This window comes from Anabrus simplex, chromosome X (assembly GCF_040414725.1).
Source record: "Anabrus simplex isolate iqAnaSimp1 chromosome X, ASM4041472v1, whole genome shotgun sequence".
NCBI classification, from domain to species: domain Eukaryota; kingdom Metazoa; phylum Arthropoda; class Insecta; order Orthoptera; family Tettigoniidae; genus Anabrus; species Anabrus simplex.
Window position 1 is genome coordinate 197,012,282 of NC_090279.1, and position 23,984 is coordinate 197,036,265.

Genomic DNA, 23,984 nt, shown 5'->3' on the forward strand with positions numbered 1-23,984 from the left:
TAGTTTTTAATTTTTTATTGGAGATGTTAAGCTTTCATTGCACACATAAGATGATACATCTGATACATATGTTAATTTACAATCAAAAGTATTTTTTGGTTGTAAATTGGAACTCTGCCAAGTAAATATTTCCTCAAGAAATAAAATACTTCCTTTGTGAACTTCACGTAGAAGTTCACAATCTTTATGGTGTTAGGAGGAACCTCTACCGCGAAGCTGAAGTGTCCGTCACTTAGTGAGCCGTGGCTTCCTGTAGATGGTGCTGTGCCTGCTCCAACAGCCTCTTGGCGTCATTCAGACCATTCTCGGTGATGGTGGTGATGGTCTGCTTCATGCTGTCCAAGGGGCCCTGGAGCTGATCCTTCACCTTCTTAGTCTCGTCCAACATGGTCTGCATCATGTTCTGAACGTTTTGCTGCAAGAGATAATCATATGATAGAGCAGGGGTTTCCAATTGGTAAGGGCTCGAGAGCCATTTTGGATGCCTTAGTTATGTTCGCGGGCCGCACTTGAATAGACCAATTTTCGTAAAATTCTGCAAACGGTACAGAAGCACCATTATGAAATAATATGCATAGTTCAATTGAAATGAGGGTTTGATCATTACAATTGCTAAAAACATTATTTTAAAATTGCATAAAAGAGTGAAATTTGGAGCCGGGCTGAGTGGCTGAGACGGCTGAGGCGCTGGCCTTCTGATCCCAGTTTTGCAGGTTCGATTCTGACTCAGTGCGCTGGTATTTTAAGGTGCTCAAATACGTCAGCCTCGTGTCTGTAGATTTACTGACACGTAAAAGAATCCCTGTGGGACAAAATTTCGACACCTCGGCGTCTCCGAAAACCATCAAAAGTAGTCAGTGGGACAACAAGATTATATTACTAGAATTTTTTTAAGGGAAGTTAGGACTGAATTTATAAAAATAGTAATTATTGATAGAATTGAATGAAATTTGGTTCGTGGTCTCCCAATGGTAAAATAAGGCCACATACCAATTTTCAGGAAAATAGCAACAGAACTTTCTGAGAAATTAACACTTACAATTTAAATTTTTTAAAAATCGATAAGCATAAAAATTGCTCCAGCTGAACAGTTACTTCGAATATCACATTGAAGACTGGTGTACAGGCACTTCAAGGTATGGAACGAATTTTAACAGAGAGAAAGTCTGCATATGTAGTCCATGAATGTGAGGAAAAAATGTGCTTTATGTGTTTATGTTTTTCTCAAATTATGCTAAAAAAATACCCCTTTGAAGGCTAATATCTTTTAAAGTATCAACATTATAAAAAGTTCCTTCTGTTAATATCAAGACAATACAGGTGTTAACAACCCATGAAATTCTCATGGAATTTGAAACCAAATTGGTTCTGCTGGAACATTTTAAATACCTGAAAATGTATATATGGAAAAACAACAACACATTTTTGTAAGTAAAAGCTAGTGGATGGGGACTCAAACGGACATTTAAATGTCACACTAGTACTTTAAAAATGGCGGAACACGAAAAATACCACCGCCAAATGATCCGAAGGAGTCCGGCGTACAATAATATGCACAAATTGAAAAATCGATAATTTTTACTTTTTTCACCAAAAACTTAGTCCCAGCCTCCCTTAAATGCTTTAAAATAATAAAAAAATATCTGTTGAGAACAAGTGAATACTTGAAAAGAGGAACTAGTATTAAAGAATAATTAGTTCTGACTTGGGTCTATAAGGTGTATAAAAATTAATACGTTTTTGAACCAGCTAATAAATATTTTTCTTCACATTATTTCTTACAGTGCTCTCGCGGGCCGCAAAAGTGGCTTCGCGTGCCACATTTGGAAACCCCTGTGATAGAGTAACTTGAAACTTTCGGTCAGTCAAACACTATAGCACACCTGTAAGAAACCACACTATTAAACATGTCTCGTTCTTGAAAGAACATCATGAGATTCTATCTGTCGTATCACGCTTTTTTAAATGATGAAAATTGTTTAGGAATATAGAAAGAATTGCGTTTAAATTATGTACACCTGTAGACTGGCGAGAGAAAATGGCTACTGCTCATCGCAGGACACATACTTCATACAAGAGGAAAGCTTTATTAAAATAATTACAGGTTTACCAAGATATACAGCGAATAGTGCTGCAAACACTGTGTGCGGATGTTACTCTAAAGGTGGATACAGTATATTTAAGAGAGTACCCCCGTGGGTGGGGGACGCAGACGAAGAATACACCCTTCGGTTTCCCCTGCCTGTCGTAAGAGGCGACTAAAAGGGGCGACCAAGGGATGATCGAATTAGTACCATCACGCGGGAAACACCATGGGTCGCCTTTACTTGCGACTAGTACCACTATGTTAGGTACACAACAGGTTTGTGATCAGTAGCAACAGTGTGTGAATCAGGGTGGAATTTACAGTACCCGTGATTAGTACCACTATGTGAGAAACACCACGGGTCTGTCCGGCTCCATGGCTAAATGGTTAGCGTGCTGGTCTTTGGTCATAGGGGTTCCCGGCAGGGTCGGGGATTTATACCATCGTTGGTTAATTTCGCTGGCATTGGGGCTGGGTGTATGTGTCGTCTTCATCATCATTTCATCCTCATCACGACGCGCAGCTCGCCTACGGGAGTCAAACCAAAAGACCTGCACCTGGCGAGCCGAACATGTCCTCGGACACTATACGCCATTTCATTTCATATCACTGGTCTGGGCGTTGCCTATGATTAGTAGCTTACCCACTATGTGAGGAACACCATTGGTCAGCGTTACATGCGAGTAGTACCATAATGCGTGGAATACCGCGAGTCTTTGCTACTTTTGATTAGTACCGCAACATGACAAATACCACGGTTGCCTTTCACTAGCGGTAAATACCATTATTTATTTATTTATTTATTTATTTAGTTATTTGGTAATACGAAGGTACACAGGCTAAGCCCAATTACGTTCCTTCATGACTTTAAAGTGTAAATACATCAAACAAAAATAATAACAATAGTGACAATAATAGAAAGAAGTACAGAAGAAAACTAATAAGCAGGACAATTTTAAAATTATTACTATTCTACAAATGAAAACATAATAATATAGGCTATAGATCAGCCATAGAAAATTACTAAACAAGTTCAAAAAAACACACAAATAAAAACTTATGAGTACCTAGCATTCCAGCAAAAAGGAATTTAATAATGATTTAGTAAAAAATGGCCTTTATTTGCTTATTGAACAACCTAGAGCCAGGCCGATGACCTGGATTTTGGAAATCTTTACACAACAAGCATCCTCGATTCAGGATTGTGCTTTAGACGCAGTCCCTTGGTCAGTAATACTATTGTTTATGATAGTTTCTGGGAATGTGGGGCATTGCGGGTCGGATCCACTGATTGTTTTAAATTCATATTTACCAATTCCTTCTTCGTCATCGCGTTTTGAATTCTGGTCAGTAGATGATTTTGGACTTTTAAATTGTCTTTACATTTCGTACAATTAGGGGCCGACGACCTACATGTTAGGCCCCTTTAAACAACAAACATCAAGATCAATTAAGAGAGTAATAATACAGGGTGTTTGAAAAAGAACTCTCTAGTTTTAATGTGTCCTAGAATCTGTACAAAGTGACATACACTATTCTAGTTTGTGGTGTGTGATTCATCAACTCTCAAAGTTTGGCTCCCCTGCAGTTCAGGGCTGCTCGACCTGTTCTGCACTGCACGGACGCCTGGACTGAACTGAGGAAACAAACAGCACTGGTGCCGTCTCAAGGTCAAGCAGACCTGCCAACTGCAGGGGAGCCAAACTTTGAGAGTTGATGAATCACACACCACAAACAAGAATAGTGTATGTCACTTTGTACATATTCTAGGACACATTAAAACGAGGGAGTCTTTTTTCGAACACCTCGTATATTGGTTTATGTTAAAAAGAGGAGGAGGAGGAGGATAAATTAGAGAAAGCATTTGACACTGTCAACACTAGGCTGAGACCGGTTGGAGTATCATGCAAAATGATGAGAGAGATAGAAGAGAGAGAGAGATGTATACTGAAGTAAATTGCACAGTGGGAACGAAGGAAGGAGTAGAGTAGAAGAGGATTTTATGTCTGTTGTTTATACTAGAATTTGAAGTGGAGGAGAGATTTGCACTGCCATGTTTAAGGAAATCAGGATATTCCTGGTCTTGTCCTTACTGACGACATTCTTCTATTCACACTAACGTCAGTGAAAAAAAGATATTGATGGTATCGGGAAGTACTGTAAATAGAGGAAAAGTAGAGTAAGTAAGTAAGTTTGGAAGTAGTTAACAAGTCAGAATATTTAGGAATAGTAGTATCAGAAAATGGTCTGAACACATCAAGTGGGCAAGAATGATTGGTGCAGCAGCTCTAGCTTGTAGGTATACGAATGTTTGATAACAGAATGCCTAATATTGATGTTAGGGCTCAAAGAAATGTATTCATTGCTGTAATTATATCTAAAATGTTATACGGTTGAGAAGTATGGGGTATGGAAAAGGAAACCGAAATGCTTGACTCAGTTACTAGTAGATTTATTAAATTATTTACAAGTTTACCAAGATGTACCAGGTGTACGAGGAAGGCCATCATGAGGCGAGATAAACTAAGACACGGCAGCACAGTGTTTAAAACAAAGTGTCTCTATGCTAGTGAATGCCTCTGAATGACAGAAATGTCAGGATTAAGAGAAATCAAGACATACGAGTGAAATATATTGCTCAAGATAATGGGTCCAAAAATCGTATAAAGGTCAGTATAGGTTAACAGTAAGGGGGGAACTAAATCAAGAAAGCGGAAGATTGATTGAGTCAATGAGGAAAAGAAGACTCAAATTTTATGGACATGTGTATAGAATGAATGAGAAGAGGCTGACAAAACAGATTTTTAACACACTTAAGTTTCTTACAAATGGTTCAGTGAGGTATGAAAGGATTTTGAGCAATGTGGATTAAATCGGAAAGACATCTTAAACCAAATAGAGTATAGATTAGTTATAGACAACGTCAGAGGCTTCCATGATGAACAAAACTGAGTAGGGGATGGGCAAAGGAAAGAAGGCTTGCAGTAATGTGTGATTGTGCCTGAACGTTGTATCAAATGGCTATAAACTAATAAAATAATAATAATAATAATAATAATAATAATATTAATAATAATATTATTAATAATAATAATAATACAGGGTTATTCAGCTAAGTTGTCCACCTCAATTATGTTCTGATCCGTTAAAGATAGCCGGGCTGAGTGGCTCAGACGGCTGAGACGCTGGCCTTCTGGTCCCAACTTGGCAGGTTCGATCCTGGCTCAGTCCGGTGGTATTTTGAGGAGCTCAAATACGTCAGCCTCGTGTCGGTAGATTTACTGGCACGTAAAAGAAACTCCCGCGGGACTAAATTCCGGCACCTCGGCGTCTCCGAAAACCGTAAAAGTAGTTAGTGTGACTTAAAACAAATAACATGATTATATTATTATCGTTAAAGATATAAACATTTTGGTTTTAAATTCTTAAATTGTATTAAGGGGTTCATGAAATGCTGTCCAATTCGCCTCCATTCACAACTGCTTTATGTCTAATGCCCACGCATATGAACCCCTTGTATCTGCAAAAGTACTCGTCGGATTTGCGAAATAAGCACATCACTGAATTTGTCGCTCGATTCTTAGTTGTTCTATTGGGTGAAATTAGTATAATTACATTAAAAATCAAGGTTGTTACCGTTTTCTTGGTAATTACGTACGTAATGCAGTGAATTAGACAGTATTTTATGAGTCCCTTAATACAATTAAATAATTTTAAAACGGAATGTGTATATTTTTAAGGTATCAGAAGATATTTGAGCTGAATAACCCTGTATGTATGTGTGTATTCATTTAGGTCATACCTGAAGAACTGTAAATTAGATTGTTAAAAAAGACAATGATAACAGCCTCGTCTAACCATTGCAATTACTTTGAACCATCAGCTAACTCTACCATAAATCTCACTGCGACCATAAAATACCGTGGTGTCTGCTATCAAAGAAGTTTGGAACTATAAAATGACTAAATTGCACGTACCTTGAAGACATCAGCCTGATGAGCAGCATCAGGGTGGTTAGCTCTGATGTTAGTCAGAGTGGTGTTGATGTTGGTGGCAGCAGCAGTCAGAGCTTCACTCAGGGTACCAGTAGCGGTGTGAGCCTGTAAAGAAACATGGAGATTACAGTAAAACTTGACCTGTTACAAGAACCTTCCTCACAACTACACCGCCACTGTTCTAGTAATGCTGAAAGGTTTGAAGCCTTGTGTCCTGCCTTGAAGACAAGTGTGCACTACTTGGAGATGGAGTGTCATCAATATAGCCGGCGTGTTAATGTATTTATAGGTTAGACTGCAAACTTACTGAAGTGAGCAACTAGTATCCCTACTACTGTTTATAAGTTCGTGGACTGGTGCCTACAGTGTAGGCAACACAGTGTACACATATGTTCTACAGTCAGTAAGTTCGTGGACTGACGCCTACAGTGTAGGCAACACAGGGTACACATATGTACTACAGTCAATAAGTTCGTTTACTGGCGCCTACAGTGTAGGCAACACAGTGTACACCTATGTACTACAGTCAGAAAGTTCGTTTACTGGCGCCTATGGTATAGGCAACACAGTGTACACCTGTGTACTATAGTCAAGAAGTTCTGCTATGAGATTTGGATAAATACATTAGGGGCACAGCAACCGTCACTGGACCAAGCAGAATATATATTGTTATGAATTATGAACAGTGTAGCACGGTAGCTGTGCTATTTGTGAATGAAATTTAGTCCCTATGAATATACATTCAGTCATTTAGAATGTATCCACCCTGAGTAAATGGAAATAACGGACATTGTAGTATTTAGGAACAGTTCTCTTTCCTTCTAAAGAAGTGGAACAAGGTCTTAGTGAAGCTTCAAAATTTCTAGAAAATAATTCCATTAAAAAAAATTACCGTCTCGACTACTTCGAGATATGAAAGAATATTTCAAAATATTGAAGCAATGACATTGAAATAATATTGCGGTACTGTACCTGTTCGGTCATCTGGGTAGCGACTTGTTGGAGTTTCGTGGCCAAGCTCTCAGCTGTGCTTTTTACTTGCTGAAAAAATCAATGAAACAACCAAAGTTATTAAAGAAAACCAACAATATTTTAATAAACACATACATTCTACAGTTCCTGTGTTGTTCTTTATTGCATTTAGAATAGTCAACATCTCTCGGGAATGTGTGGAAGCCGCCGGAAACGATTTGCAACGTTAGAGAGCTTTTGCTAGCCATTCTTCCTTGCACAGATCTACTAGTACAATTAGTAAGTTCGTGAACTGGCGCCTACAGTGTAGGCAACACAGTGTACACCTATGTTCTACAGTCAGTAAGTTCGTGGACTGACGCCTACAGTATAGGCAACACAGTGTACACCTATGTTCTACAGTCAATATGTTCGTGAACTGGCGATAACAATTGAAGGATCACATAGCCTTTTGACCTACCTTTTTGCGACTTTTCCCCCTCGTCGTGGTGATATGGACGATTTCGGTTTCATACTGTCAAACGTTACGCTAGCGGATTTGCGTAACTTTTGGCAGAACTTGAAAGTTGCCTGTTGCTCAAACTATGACATTCTTTAACTCCCCCGCTTAACATTCAACTACTCTTTACAACAGAGACCATGGTTCTACTTGCACCAATTTTCAAAATAGCCGTGTCAGTTCCCCTGTTTTTCATTCTAAATTATACACATTTGTTATTTTTGGTACGAAGTAGTACAAGCAAGAACAAAGTAATCTCCATAGAAGCCATGAAGGGATGGCAGGTAAATGCTTCCACCTCGGCACTTGGTGAGGGAGACTGGTTAACTCTACGCCCGGCCGTCTTTGCCCCCCAGGAATTAACTCGGAACTCATTTTTGGTGTAGGCTGAATGATCCTCAGGCCCATTCGGGAAGTGAAGATCTCATTTCTTAGCCCTTTAATTGGCAGTCACCTACATTTTCAGGGAAGCATTTTCACAAGATATTTCTTTCATCAAATGGATACTCTGACTGCTCTGCTGTGTTGACAAACATTTATTTGAATATTGAAGAGCAACCGACGCGAAATCGGGAGGTTGTGGGTTCGGATCCCACTGGTGTCCGGCTGGCCATTATTGTTCTGTACTTAACATCTCTTCAACACGTACTACATGTACGTAACACGACCTAATACGTTGAAAGTCTGTTTCGATTACAATGCGGTCGTGAAAATTCAATATTCATTGACATGCCCCACAACGGGCGACTTAAACGCACTCTACAGTGTGCTAGCAGCAGTGCCAGACCTGTAGCTCAGATCCTTTCAAACAGAACAAAGATGGCCTAGGCCACCATAGCTCAATTGGTAGAGCAACCGACGCGAAATCGGGAGGTTGTGGGTTCGGATCCCACTGGTGTCCGGCTGGCCATTTTTGTTCTGTACTTAACATCTCTTCAACACGTACTACATGTACGTAACACGACCTAATACGTTGAAAGTCTGTTTCGAAAACATTTATTTACATTATGTACAGAAATTAGGGAATGTTGCTTGAGAGCAACACTGCCTATTCATTAAAGAGTTAAACTTTTCGTCTTCCTAAGGTGGAATTGAACCCACGTCCCTCCGGGTGAACCGAACACGCCTCGGCCAGGCAGCCGCTGCTACAAGTTGGTATTGCTCGAAAGTTTCCATTGAAAATATCTAATTGTTTCTAGGATCATTGTAGTGTTTTGTACCGAATTAATGTAAGTAAAGTCTAGCAAATAAGCTAATCGGATAACGTTTCAGAATCGTGTGTCACGTGACCGAATTCAAGCACTGTCATTGGCTGTCAGTGTATATATTCAGTATTGAGAAACTTATGCCCGGTTGCAGAAAACCTAAACCGCGATCAATTTTCTCCAATTTACTGATTGAAGATCCGAGAAGGATATAAATCTGACAACTGCCGTGTCTATTCTATCTAGCAAAGACATCAAAGTGGCAGTGAATCAGGGAACAGCCGATCGTTGTACATGAGCTAAACATTACGAAAATTACAAAACAGCAAACAACCATGCTGCGGATGGAACGAAGTTTTGTCACGTTGGCTTATTAATTCTAAAAAGTCTGGGTATTAATATGCCAGAGATAAGTATCTATTTCAAGATTTGATTGATATAAATTAACTAGTTCTATGTTCAAGATTGAGGTTATATGTAAGAATAATGACTACGGAAAACAAAACAGTGCGTCACTCAAATCGCACTTCCTACATGAACTTGAATTTATTTATCATTGAAGCGTTTAGTCAGATGTATTTAATGAAAGAAAGGCATCCTTGAGTTTGAAGACTGCAAGCACTGACTGGAGAATCGGTGCTTGATAAACATGAAACTATAAATTTATTATATTAATAAATGCAGGATATGTTTTATCAGAGAACCTGTCTTTGTTGGCGAAACCTGGAATTCAAAGTCCATTATGTCTTCTTCTGTGGGCTAGAACAAATTTGTTGTTTTCATTGACATGTCTCAGTCTCATCCTTGGATTTAACAACATGGAGGAGTGTATAGTGTGTGTAGAGTAGTGCATAAGTCATAGGATTGTGAGCGACTCCATGTTTAGATAACAGTTCCCATATGGAAAGGGTCTGCACAACACCATCACGGGAAAACGGCGGCACATAAATTTGTGAAATTCAGTATTTAAGTTCAAGATAAAAAGCGGAAGAAACTAAGCTGCAAATTATTCTTATGAACTAAAGGGGACGGGGTGTTTACAGGGGCTATTTTTAGTTTGTAGAGAACCAGAGGTAAACTAAGTCACACAAAAACCATCATCATTGAAGTGTGACGCTAATTGGGGCAGAAAATAGAAAAATAATATTTTTATGGGCTCGAGGGGTGAGGGATGCATTTAATTGCATTTAATAAATTTCCCCAGGCAACGTGGGGTACTACTGTGCTGTCTTATCGCTCACAAAAACAATAGTAAAAATGAAATGCGGTCGTAAAAAGTGGTAAAATTAAAATACGATTAAGAAAGAACAGCTAAGTAATACAACCAAGCACAAATAAAACACACGCCTTTTTTATCAGTACAAGTTATGCCATGACGTATCGCTCACCACAACACCAAAACCTTCAGTAACAACTTCTGTACAGTACGAAAATAATAAAACACACACAAATACTATGCAGTATACAACCAACTCTCATTCAACACAAGACAAAGAAGCACTGATTTAAAGTCTAAAAACACACACGCAACAAATAAATACTGTAGAAGGGAGCTGCCTGCAGTTCACAGAGTGGGGGGCTACACGAGCCTTGTACCAGAGCAGCACAGAAGAAGGAAGGCAACGAAGCGATGGCTGTTCCTGCCATTGTGCTTCCTCCCTACGAATATATTTATATTTATATTTATGAAAAATAAAATGTTATGGAGTTATTTTAATAACTCAGGGCAAAAATGCTTCATCCTTTTTATCTGTCTTTCATAATACATTACAAAGTAGAGTATAATATCCCTCAATCCCGAGAAGTTATGGGTGTCTCAGAGGGGGTATGTTCAGGCCTTGGAGGTCTGTAAGAGCAACACTGTTTTCTTAACGTGGAATGAGCTATAGATAATTAGTGAGATGGACAGCGGACGATGGTATGATATCAAACGGGAGGAAAACTCAAGAGGGAAAAGCATTTCAGGTTTCTAATAAGAATGTAAAAGAAAAGGCGTTTAAGTCTCTGATAAGACTCAGGTTAGTGTATGGGATCGTCACCAGGATGACTTGACAGGAGAATAGGAAAATATCCAAAGGAAAGCAGAATGAGTTGTTGTGGTTGATTTCCGACAAAAGAGTAGCGTTACAAACTTTGGAATGTAAAGACTTGGGAGTAAGGAGACGAGCTGCTCGACTAAGTGGTATGCTCCGAGCTGACAGTGGAGAGATGACATTAGCAGACGAATAAGCCTGGGTGAAGCTTTTAAAGGTAGAAAGATATGAAGGAAAAATTGGAATTCAAGAGGACAAATTGGGGAAAATATTAATTTGTAGAAAGAGAAGTTGTCTGCCATTGTGGTGTAGTAGTTAGCGTGATTAGCTGCCACATCTGGAGGCCCGGGTTCGATTCCCGGCTCAGCCACGAAATCTGAAAAGTGGTACACGAGGGCTGGAATGGGGTTCAAAAAGTCTCGGGAGGTCAACTGAGTAGAGATGGGTTCGATTCCCACCTCAGTCATCCTCGAAGTCGTTTTCCGTGATTCCCGCTTCTCCTTCAGGCAAATGGCGGGATGGTACCTAACTTAAGGCCACGACCGCTTCCTTCCCTCTTCCTTGTCTATCCCTTCCAATCTTCCCCCCCCCCACCCCCTCCCCCAACAAGGCCCCTGTTCAGCATAGCAGGTGAGGCCACCTGGGCGACGTACTGGTCATCCTCCCCAGTTCTATCCCCGACCCAATGTCTGACGCTCCAGGAGACTGCCCTTGAGGTGGTAAACGGATTAAGAAGAAGAAGAAGAAGAAAAATAAGAAGAATAAAAAAAGGAAGAGACATTACCGAGGATGCGCGGTTTGTGTCACGTAGCTGTCAGCTTACATTCGGAGGATAGTAGGTTCGAACCCCACTGTCGGTAGCCCTGAAGATGGTTTTCCGTGGTTTTCCCATTTTCACACCAGGCAAATATTGGGGCTGTACCTTAATGAAGAGCACGGTCACTTACCTCCCACTCTTAGCCCATCGCCACCATAAGACCTATCTGTATCCGTTCGACGTAAAGCAACGTGTAACCCCCTCCCCTCCCCATGGCGCAACAGTCACGAAGGGCCTTGGCCTACCAAGCGACCACTGCTCAGCCCAAAAGCCTGCAGATTACGAGGTGTCGTGTGGTCAGCACGAAGAATCCTCTCGGCCGTTATTCTTGGCTTTCTAGACCGGGGCCGCTATCTCACCGTCAGATAGCTCTTCAATTGTAATCATATAGGCTGAGTGGACCTCGAACCAGCCCTCAGATACAGGTAAAGATCCCTGGCCTGGCCGGGAATCGAACCCGGGGCCTCCGGGTACCAGGCAGGCACGCTACCCCTACACCGTGAGGCCAGCAACGTGTAAAAAAAATCTATGAAAGTATATCTTTCAATAAAACTTACTTAGTTTTGAATGCAAACGCCCTTATTTTCTTTAGCATAACTGAAAGTCGGAGAAAAGAGGTTAATTACTCCGTCTGTTAAAATGTAATACGATTGTTTAATCCCAGGTAATTGTAAAATGAAGTTGATACTTGAGATACACGTGTGAGCAGTTAAATGACGTTTCTATCGGAGAAAATGGAATAAAGGAAGAACAGTGATAATGTAGCTTAGTAGTATGAACGGTTTATTAACCTCTTAAGGGATATTGGTACATATATGGGCATTACATTTTTAGGGTGATTATTCCTCTTTGAATTGGTTTATAACCACACAATCTGCGTAAACCCGAAGTTAAAAATCATAATAATTCTGTGCTCTGTGGAATACCTTTGTCGGAGAATTGTACACATTCAATGACACGATTGAATGTTCAAAGTGTTGCCCGTTATTTTCCGCACACACCTGTTATCGGCGGCGTAATGAATGGATAACACGCCGCAGCAAATATGGCTGCCTCTATGAGATGTTTCACGTTGCGCGCTGTAGGGGAAGCGTGAACCCGGAGGCTCTGGGTTCGATTTCCTATCGACTCAGGGCGGGTTCAATCAATTACAACTGAGGAGCTATCTGACGGTGAGATAGCGGTCCCGGTCTAGAAAGCCAAGAAGGCCGAGAGGATTAGCCGTGCTGACCACATGACACCTCGTAATCTGAAAGCCTTTGGGCTGAGTAGCGATCGCTTGGTAGGCCAAGGCCCTTCGGGGCTTTTACGACATGGCGTTTTACTTTGTAACGGAGTACATTATTAATCTGTTTTTTGGCCTGCATTCAATTATGTTAAATATAATAGGGGTTTTCATTTTAAAATACCTAAATTTGTGTTGAAATATGTAATTAATTAATTAATTATAATTAATTAATTGTAGCCTCTCTCCTGTTGTTCAGAAGTTGTTTTTCCAAAATATCTAGCTGTTTAAGAAATGTTTCTTGTGCTTATCTTAGATGACTCAGCGTGTATATTCCAAAGCGATTCATTTTATTGACTGTGATGTGATGAACCTGAAGATGTTCGCTTTATTGGCCGAAACATTAATTTATTTCTACCTTGGTTTCGTGCATTTATACGTTAACTTTCTGCTTATATTCCGAAATCTGTTCGACAAGTATGCAGCTTTACATTCTGGGTTTATTTTACGTCTTAATTGAACCGGAAGGAACTAGAAGCTACTGTGTCCTCCAGGGAGTTGTTTATCTCGAGAAAGCCTCTGCTTACCTTGACAGCCTCATCTGTGCTGGGGGTGTTCCTCTGGATCTCGGCGGTGAAGTTCTGGAAGAAGGTCTGGGCGTTGTTCCAGATGTCTTCCAAGCTATTTTGCAGATTGGTGTCACGCCTGTGCTTTACGCCAGCGGCGCTCAGGCCCTGAACAAATAAAGACATTGCGAGTTAGAAACAGCTCTGAAATATACTTGCTCTGTGTTCAAATATTTTCATCAACTAGTTTCATTAAACCTCTCTTTCTTTATGTACCGCCCCACAAGACACTGATGGAGTCGCGGTTATGTGGATTGGGGTGAAAATCGTCATAGGTAGCCATTAGCAGTGCAAGTCCAACTATCATTGTGCTTTTTCACTCTGTGAGAGAAACTTCACTGAAGTAGATGACGGGGGATGGGGAGAATGAAACGAAATAAGGAGCAAACCAAAATAAATGTACCTGTTGCATCCTTAAGCGTGGACCACGTGCGTGAGGAAACAGATTCTGTTACTAATTCACTTACTCCAGGCTCGTGTGTATTTCAGTACAGTGCCGGTTAAAATTTAGGACCACATAAAAAATCATGAAATGACATATAGAACCTAAATTTGTGCTACTAGATCTCTGCATTTTTTCCTAAGCTCTCGCATCTAATGTGATGTACGTGGCGTGATTCCATTGAGTTACGCCAAGTATTGTAGAAGTTAAACATTTTTAACTGTTGGAAGGTCACATCAGAAAGTCATAATTCTTGGAAATATTATGTGCTGTATACTCTAACCGTCTTACTAATAAAAAGTCCTTATACAGTTGTTTAACTCTTGTATAGTTATACAGTGAGTAAACCCTGTATAAGCGTTTTACATTTTTCTTACTAATAAACGAGGTATACGCATTGTATTACTATACAGCGCGTATACACTCGTTCCAAGGCGTAGGAATTTCTTCCTGCAGTTTACTGACGTATTTCGCACGTTCACCGCCTTCATGATCGCTTCTGCTGGTTATCTACGAGCAAAACTTTACGGAAAGTCGCGCAGTAGCACGGAAAGGCAGTGGCAACGCTAAGTGAGACAGCTGGAAATTAGCTAATACTGATACCAACATTTCTTCAGCTTGCTTGTGTAATGAACGCTAAAACAGAAATGGAAAAGCTTAAGAAAAGATCAAAAGCTCCTAACTGGGATAGTACGGAAAATGTAGGCAATTGTAATTGAATCGGCAAGTTGAAAAGGGTACACATTCCAAAATCCTTACTTTTCAGGAGAAAGGAAAAACTGTTTTGTAGCTTAAAAGAAAGGTTTGATCAAAACAGTTTCTATTAGGCATTTATACATCATATTTCTGCGTATTCAAGTACAAAGTATGGAAATCATATTACGTATGGTTTTCAAGTTATGCCATTTTTTATCTCGAGGAATATGTCCCCTTCTATAGGTACTCAAATTTGAGAAAGATTTTTATAGGGGCAGATAATGCATAATAAACCCACAATATCAAAAGTCTATTAAGCAGTAACACATTATTACATAAAAATACGCCCAACCATAATTTCTTTTATAGTTATTCATTGTCATTCCGTCTCTAAAAAGTGTTTTACTTTACAAAGATGTCTAGCTTCCATAACCTCTGAATGGTGTACGCCTTCTATGTTTAAAATATCGTGAATATCGTCCATTCTTTCGATGTGTGTTAAACGGTTAAGTCGAATATTTCACCACGATTATATTACTGCAGACAGTAAATGACACGAAAATAAACTGCTCACTCTTTTCTTTTTCCGCTACTCGCTGCTATACAACGATTATACAAGGGTCCTGGTCTGTATAAGCAATTCAGTAAATAGTTGTCCGACTCGTTGCTTGAACGGTCAGCGTACTGGACGGTCAGCGTACTGGACGGTCAGCGTACTGGCCTTCGGTTTAGAGGGTCCCGGGTTCGATTCCTGGCCGGGTCGGGGATTTTAACCTTAATTGGTTAATTCCAATGGCACGGGGGCTGGGTGTATGTGTTGTCTTCATCATCATCATTTCATCCTCATCACGACGCGCAGGTCGCCTAGTCAAATAGAAAGACCTGCACGTGGCGAGCCGAACCCGTCCTGGGATATTCCGGCACTAAAAGCCATCCGACATTTCATTTCAGTGAATAGCTATAACAGATGTATACACAGGAGGCTTATACGCGGTTTATTAGTAAGACGGTAATTGTTTGCAAGTATCACCACCATGGTTCTTTTGTAGACTTAGCAATATAAACATTCTAAAAAATGTGGCACCGATAATTGTGTTTTTATTTTTTTTCAAACCAGTGCTAAGATGGTCAATTTTTCCTTCTTCTTTCATAGGTCTCGATATGAGCTATCGGCATCAGACATGTTTTCTCGGATGTCATCTGCACAGTACACGTGAAACTATTAGGGAAGATAAATCTGACGCCGATAGCTCGCCCTGAGCTCTATATGACAAGGAGAAAGAAAAATCAACCATCTCGGCACTGCTTCGAAAAAAAAAATACACGCAAAAAAACAGTGCCACATATTTTCAGAATTTTTATATTTGTACTTAAATGGCCCCATCCTGTTGCTAAATCTACGAAAAATCTTGGTAGTGAAACTTGCAACCAATTATACAGTACATTCTTTTTTTCCTTCTTTTTCTACCGCTTTTCCCACACGGGTGGGGTTGCGGTTGTGAACTGTGTACCACATGTGGATTTGGCCCTGTTTTACGGCCGGATGCCCTTCCTGACGCCAACCCTATATGGAGGGATGCAGTCACTATTGCGTGTTTCTGTGGTGTTTGGTAGTGTGGTGTAGTGTATTGTCTGAATATGAAGAGATAAGTGTAGGGAAAACACAATAACCCAGTCCCCGAGCCAGGAGAATTAATCAGAAGAGATTAAAATCTCCGACCCGGGATCCTCTGAACCGAAGCTCTCAACGCTGAGCATTCAGCCAGTGAGTCGGACTAGAGTATAGTACGCTCACCTTTTAGTGATAGATTGACACCCTAGTGCTGAATCGATCGACTTCGGTTATCTTCGACATTCGTATTGGCAACCTTTGAAACACAAACTAAGAATCGCTTATGCATCGCTGTGCGACATCTGGTGTACACTTTACGTACTCGTACTGTTGTTGTTTACACAGCAAAGCCACACTATAGAATTCATGCTAGGAACAATATTTGCTTCGAGAAATGTTATATACAGTTGTTGACTTAAGATAATGAAGGTTTAGAAAATTCATCATATTATCGATTCAGTTCAGATTTCATTTCCATTCAGTTGGCAATATTACCGGAACCGGCAGTGCTCCCTCCTTACTCCTCAATCCAGTACAAACATCTATCACTAAAAAGTGTGCGCAGAATATACAGTACATTATATAACCAAAATACTTTATTTTTTTGTGTGACCTTCCATGAATTAAAAATTCATACCTTCTACAGTACTTGGAGTAACTCAATGAAATCAGGCGACAAATATCCTATTAGATGTGAAAGCACAGACAGAAAATTACAGAGGTCTATTGGCACACTTTTACGTTCTAGATGACAGTTCGTGATGTCTCTATGTGGTCTTAAACTCTTTATCTGTACTGTACCTTTCAATAACCTTAACTAGAACCCGGATGTTTAGGCTGTAATGAATGCAAACATACTAAAGGAAAATAAGTATACTCCACCCGGACAACAGTTCTGCTTTGAGGTCTGCATAAACCGGAGGGTCCCCGCCTATTAGAACTCCTACAACTTATGTTACTCACGCTACATTGTGGAGGAGCGGGTGCACGGCAGTCCCTACCAGGTGAGTTGCTGTGCATTCTAACCTATTACTATTTACACATCCGGGCTGTAATTATCAACAATAATATCTGTAATTTTGACTGATGCTTTCACGTAATAACAGACATGGTAATAAGCTTCCGGGCTTTAGCCATGTCAAGAACAAACGTGAAATTCTTTACCTTTCGCTCCACGCCTTCAGAAGAAAATTTCTTCTAACCATGATGATGATGCTGATGCTTGTTGTTTAAAGGGGCCTAACATCGAAGGTCATCGGCCCTTCTAATCATGAGGAAGACTTCTGTAATATTATAAACTAGGGGACCCGTGCGAGAATCTGGCATTTTCATGAAGTATGTGATGGAGTAGCCCGCTGGTGAACTAAGGAATACACAGATCAGTACTATATTAGACAGTCTTACTTACCACTTAATGTAACATGTGTTTTTTTAAAAACATTTATGGTATCCAGTTGAACGGAAGCAAATGCAAGTGCAATACTATACTGACGAATGTTCCGAAAATAATTTTTGGTTTTATTATCATTATTTTCTTAACTGATAATTACAGCATATTATAATGACATAAAACAGGCGCCCCTAGCGGCCAAAATGTGAACTGGACAGCAATGATGGCGCGTATTTTCCTACAGCAACAGTATTTGCAAATCGCACACTTCGTACATTAAAAAAAACTCCTTGTTTTGAAGAAATTATCGATATTTATGAAATGAGAGTGAAATTCTTCACTACTAATGTCTATTCTATTTCGTTTGACTGCTCATTTGCCACGATCGGTTACTTGTGAGGGCCGCAAAAGGGATCTATACTACTGAAATAATATATATATGATGAAGAAAACTATGGCTCAATTTGAACACTGTGTACTGAAATTAAATAAGACTATGATAAACCTCAATATAGAGAGACTCCTTGGCTAAGGTGGCAGCGCGTCGGCCTCTCACCGCTCGCTTGGTTCCGTGGTTCAAATCCCGGTCACTCCATGTGAGATTTGTGCTGGCCAAAGTGGAGGTGGGACAGGATTTTGTCGGGTACTCCAGTTTTCCCTGTCATTCCAGCAACACTCTCCAGTATCACCGTTTCCACTCACCCTCGTCTAAAATCAGTCGTGCCGTAACAACCTCATGAATGTAAGGCCCTCTCTGCAAAATATGTAAATATGTGTTTGTAAATGTTTCTAGATTTACTTTAATAATGGGAGTTATTTTAGGAGATTCAGTGTTTATTTATTTATTTATTTATTTATTTATTTAAGGTGTTGTAAATATGCATATATAAAGGTCTCTAGATTTAGGAAATTAGTGTTATTTATTTAAGCTGTATTTGTTGTATATATGTTTTATTGAATGATCTTTAATTGCTCCAATAACCTGCTGATGATAAATCTATCTATATATCTAGTTATCATTTCATTTCATCTGTCAGTCATTAATCATTGCCCCCAGAGGAATGCGACAGGATTCGGCAGCCGGAACAGTTCCTGTCCTTGCCGCTAGATGGGGGCTTCATTCATTCATTCATTCAATTCCTGACGCGGTCAAATGACTGGAAACAGACTGTGGATTTTCACGATACTTCTCAAAATACGGCAGTGCTTATCACTGATTTCAGAGACTGTCGTGTCTGGCTACATTTCAGAAGGGCTGTTACCGAGCTCGATAGCTGCAGTCGCTTAAGTGCGGCCAGTATCCAGTATTCGGGAGATAGTGGGTTCGAACCGCACTGTCGGCAGCCCTGAAAATGGTTTTCCGTGTTTTCCCATTTTCACACCAGGAAAATGCTGGGGCTGTACCTTAATTAATGCCACGGCCGCTTCCTTCCCACTCCTAACCCTTTACTGTCCCACCGTCGCCATAAGACCTATCTGTGTCGGTGCGACACGTAAAGCAAGTAGAAAAAAAAAGAAGGGCTGTTCCTATGTAAATACAGTATATCATTGCTCTACATGTTTACATGCACGGTAAAGTTAGGTCATGTCTCTACTGGCCAGAGAGAAGGCGTTACCTTTTCACGATGATGAACGGTTATGTGAGGTCGGAGGTTGCAGAAGGGGCTTGGCTTACAGGTGCCCACGCCTGGTCCGTGATTCGACCGACTGACCGACCAACCGCGGCTCTGCTGTGCTTCTACGCCTCTGTATTTGAGAGACGGAGAGGGGCTGTACCCCACCGTCGGCTGTCAACAATGGTTTTCCGAGACCTTCATTCTCCTGCACTAAGTCTAATGCCGGGACAGTTCCTAGTACAGACCACGGGTGCCAACCCTCTCACCATCCCCTTCACCGTAACAAATCTCCTGGCCTGAGAGACAGTGTCCCCGTCTAGGAGGCCCGCCTCACCCCCTCGGGGGAGGAATGAAAACATTTTAGCACAGAAGCCTCTGGGGTGATGCTATTACAATTTTTAAGAATGAGGCTAAACATGCTCGTTCACAAAGTGTCGAACCTAGAAAATCTTGCAAATAACGAGTATCGAAAATATCCGCAAAACATTGTGGAAAAACTGATTGCTCTTTCACACCAATGTTATTTCGTATCGTTTCCAACTTTTACGGAAAATCGGATGAAAGTAATAATAGATCGACGTGTTAGAACTAGCAGAACAAACAGGCTTACAAATTTTCTTTCAAAAGACAGAAGTAATGTCGAATGCGGCACAACTAAACACCAAATATGGCACGATAAACCGTGTTAGTAAATTTAAATACCTTCGGGAATGGATTCAGCAAAATGGACTGGACAAAAAGGCCATAGCAGCAAGAATCAAGAAAATGGAAGTCACTTTCCAAACCACCCGCAACGTATACAACAAAAAGTGCATTTCCCTGAACACAAAACTTCGTCACTACAACACTGTCATCAAACCAGTATCGCTGTATGCATCTGAATGCCTTATCCTGTCCGAGAAATGTTTGTTTGTGGATTTAGAGAGGAAAAAAAGAAAGATCCTATACACCATACTTGGCCCAAACTACAAAAATGGCCTCTACATTAGAAAATCCATGCAAGAAATATACTCTAAGATAGAGAAGATCACGGACACAATGCGTAAAGGCAGAGTTCGCTTCTAAGGTCATATACGACGGATGATCGACTCTCGATGGACGAAACGTATCTTCAGTAGGCTGTATTTGACTCAAAACCAAAAACGGCAATGCCATGGTACGTTAATGTCAAGAAAGATCTTAAAGAACTGGGCCTACAAGCAGAAGATGCACAAGAGCGAAATCTTTTCAGAGCAGCCATCAAGACTTTTGCGACTTTCCGGGACGAAAAACGGGCAACTGGTGCTAAATGGACAGAAGAACGTCGTGCTAAACACAATGAGCTAATGAAGACGATGTGGATCAAGCGAAAGATGAACAAATGCCAGAATGTAAAGTGAGGCTTATCGTGGTCCCTACTTAGCCGACTAACGAATAATAATAATAATAATAATAATAATAATAATAATAATAATAATAATAATAATAATAATAATAATATGACCTCAGCTACCGTGTGCAAGCCATCTGGTTGCCTGCTCGTCAATTTCGGACGTTTCGTTTTTCTCTAGGCCTACTAGAGAGCAGAGTGCTACGGCCGAGTTTTAATTAATCTTGTATGGTAAGCACCGAATGCCCCAGGGGCTCTGAACTTGTCTGAGCGTGGGCTGGCGACGACAGGGCCCTTAGCTGAGTACTGGCATTGATTCCACTTACTTGTGCCAGACTGCTCACTTTCATCTATCCTATCCGACCTCCCTTGGCCAACTCTTGTGCTTTTCTACCCTGACGGTATCAGAGCACTCGAAACCTAGGGAGTCTTTTATTTTCACGCCCTTCCAAGCCCTTTTCTTTCTTTGGCCGATAATTTCATTTTCCGAAGTGTCGGACCCCTTCCATTTTTACCCTCAGATTAGTGTTATAAAGGACTGTTGCCCAGTTGTACTTCCTCTTAAAAACAATAAGCACTACCACTGAACACAAAATATGTCAGCAGAGATCTTTTAAATGCCGGCATCGTAAGAGATGGAGTGTCGAATGGACGTTTATCCGTCATTCAAAAACCCGCTACCTTGGGATCCGGAGACCGACACTCTGACACAGATTAATAAATCGGATATAACGAGAGTATGCTATAGCGAGTAAATTAATCGCCTTTTGAATTCTCGTTATAATAGATTTCTAGACATAAGACGAAAGAGTGAATTTGGAAACGACTGAAATAGCTGAAGTTTAATTAAGGCCGTGCTCGCTTCTTTCCCGCTTCTATCCCTTTCTCACCCCATTGTCCCCATCGTGTCGGTGCGACGTAGGGAAAACAGTAAAGTATTATTATTATTATTATTATTATTATTATTATTATTAAGTTGAAAAATCAGCTTTTCCGAGAGTAAATGCATGTCAATCGGTAAGAAATCCAAGAGAATTGAATGTCAGATTGGGAATACAAAGCTGGAATACGTAGATAATTTCAAGTATTTAGGTTGTGTTCTCCCAAGATGGTTATATAGTAAGTGAGATTGAATCAAGGTGTCATAAAGCTAATGCAGTGAGCTCGCAGTTGCGATCAACAGTTTTCTGTAAGAAGGAAGTCAGCTCCCAGACGAAACTATCTTTACATCGGTCTGTTTTCAGAACAAATTTGCTTTACGGGAGTGAAAGATGGGTGGACTCAGGATATCTTATTCATAAGCTAGAAGTAACGGACTTGAAAGTAGCGAGAATAATTGCTGGTACAATAGGTGGGAACAATGACAGGAGGGTGCTCGAAAGGGGGGAGATAAAGACAAGTTAGGAATGAACTCGATGGATCAAGCGGTACACATAAACCGGTTCGGTGTTGGGGTAATGTGAGGCGAATCGAGGAGGATAGGTTACCTAGCAGAATAATGACTCTGTTATGGAGGGTAAGAGAAGTAGAGGGAGACCAAGAAGACGATGGTTAGACTCAGTTAAGCGGTATAGAACTAAACGAAGTCATAGAACTAGTTACAAATAGAGGATTGTGGCGACGTTTAGTAAATTCACAGAGTCTCTATTTGCAACTAGTGCTGTGGCCTCATTTAGTTCTATACCTCTTATCTTTAAATCGTTAGTAACTGAGTCGAACCATCGTCGTCTTGGTCTCCCTCCACTTCTCTTACCCTCCATAGCAGAGTCCATTATTCTCCTAGGTAACCTATCCTCCTCCATTTGCCTCACATGACCCCACCACCGAAGCCGGTTTATGCGTACAGCTTCATCCATCGAGTTCATTCCTAAATTAGCCTTTATCTCCTCATTCCGAGTACCTTCCTGCCATTGTTCCCACCTGTTTGTACCAGCAAACATTCTCGCTACTTTCATGTCTGTTACTTCTAACTTATGAATAAGATATCCTGTATCCACCCAGCTTTCACTCTCGTAAAGCAAAGTTGGTCTGAAAACAGACCGATGTAATGATAGTTTTGTCTGGGAGCTGACTTCCTTCTTACAGAATACTGTTGATCGCAACTCCGAGCTCACTGAATTAGCTTTACGACACCTTGATTCAATCTCACTTACTATATTACCATCCTGAGAGAACACACAACCTAAATACTTGAAATTATCTATCTGCTCTAGCTTTCTGACATTCACTTCTGTTGAATTTCTTACCTACTGACATCAATTATTATTATTATTATTATTATTATTATTATTATTATTATTATTAAAAGTACCTTTGGGAAAAGAAAACAACCACCACCTGGATGCAAAAAGTCAAGAAAGAGCTGGAAAGGAACAGCATACGAGAAGAATTATTGGAAAGAAATATTTTTAGGAAGAAAGTCTTACAAATGGAAGGATTCCAAGGGAGGAAGGAAAAGAAAACCGGCACAAAGTGGACTGAAGACAGGAAAAAGAAGCACAGTGAAAAAATGAAAGAATACTGGAAGAAAAGGAAAGAACAACTAAGGAGGAAGAATTGAAATTGTAACGTGGTCCTTAGAAGGCCGGAACGCAAGAAGAAGAAGAAGAAGAAGAAGAAGAAGAAGAAGAAGAAGAAGAAGAAGAATTTTATCCAGCCCTGTGATGTAGAGATAGCGTGGCTGTCTCTTATTCTAAGCCCCTGGAATCGTTTCCCGGTCAGGTCAAAGATATTAATTCTGGACTGAAGAGTAGAACACGGTTCACTTAATAAGAGATTTTCTCAAGCTCTTAGTTACGGGATGAAAGCGCACAATGAGGTGGTGACGCTACTATACACAGATGACAAGTGGTTACTATGGTTACAATGTAATCCACCCCAGTTACTTTTCTTGTCCTTTCCCTGTCACTGACTGTTAAACGAGGTATTTCCTTACCTGGAACATGCAGAGAGCAGCGATGAGAGCGATGAAGACCTTCATGTTTGTTGATCGATGTATGTGTGCTAGTTAGATGAACGCTGCTAGTCTGTTTCCCTTGGAAGAGTGCTGTTATCAGCTGCAAGTCCCCCATTTATACCGCGCCAGCTCGAGAACTTTGATCCGGATCGTCTTTGGCCTGACCTTTGACAACGTAATAGCCCACACTCCTCTCAGCTAGACGAGGATTTTTCCATCTGACTCGCGTTTATCGTCATCTTGAGGTAATTTTTAAAGCCAGGCTCCTTCCGGCGTTAGTTTTAACAAATAAGAAAGAACACTCCAAGTTTAGGTTCCCGAGGCCTAGAGTGTCTTTCATTTCCACGTCTTTCGCAATCCTTAGCTTTCCCTTATTATTATTATTATTATTATTATTATTATTATTATTATTATTATTATTATTATTATTATTTCACAAGTTGTT

The 23,984-nt window shown here is 40.4% G+C and overlaps 1 protein-coding gene and 1 non-coding gene across 2 annotated transcripts; one reads left to right on the forward strand and one right to left on the reverse strand.

Annotated features, from left to right (window-relative positions):
- Window positions 1-23,671, reverse strand: LOC136886144 (apolipophorin-3). Its single transcript, XM_067158886.2, has 5 exons — window positions 23,519-23,671; window positions 13,420-13,566; window positions 7,054-7,122; window positions 6,064-6,186; window positions 1-415 (listed from the first exon to the last, which is right to left on the reverse strand). The coding sequence occupies exons 1-5, from the start codon at window positions 23,561-23,563 to the stop codon at window positions 233-235; spliced, it is 567 nt and encodes a 188-aa protein (XP_067014987.2). The 5' UTR covers window positions 23,564-23,671; the 3' UTR covers window positions 1-232.
- On the forward strand, window positions 8,381-8,457 carry TRNAS-CGA (transfer RNA serine (anticodon CGA)). Its single transcript has one exon. It is a non-coding gene; the product is annotated as a tRNA-Ser (tRNA).
- Window positions 23,672-23,984: the final 313 nt, after the last annotated feature.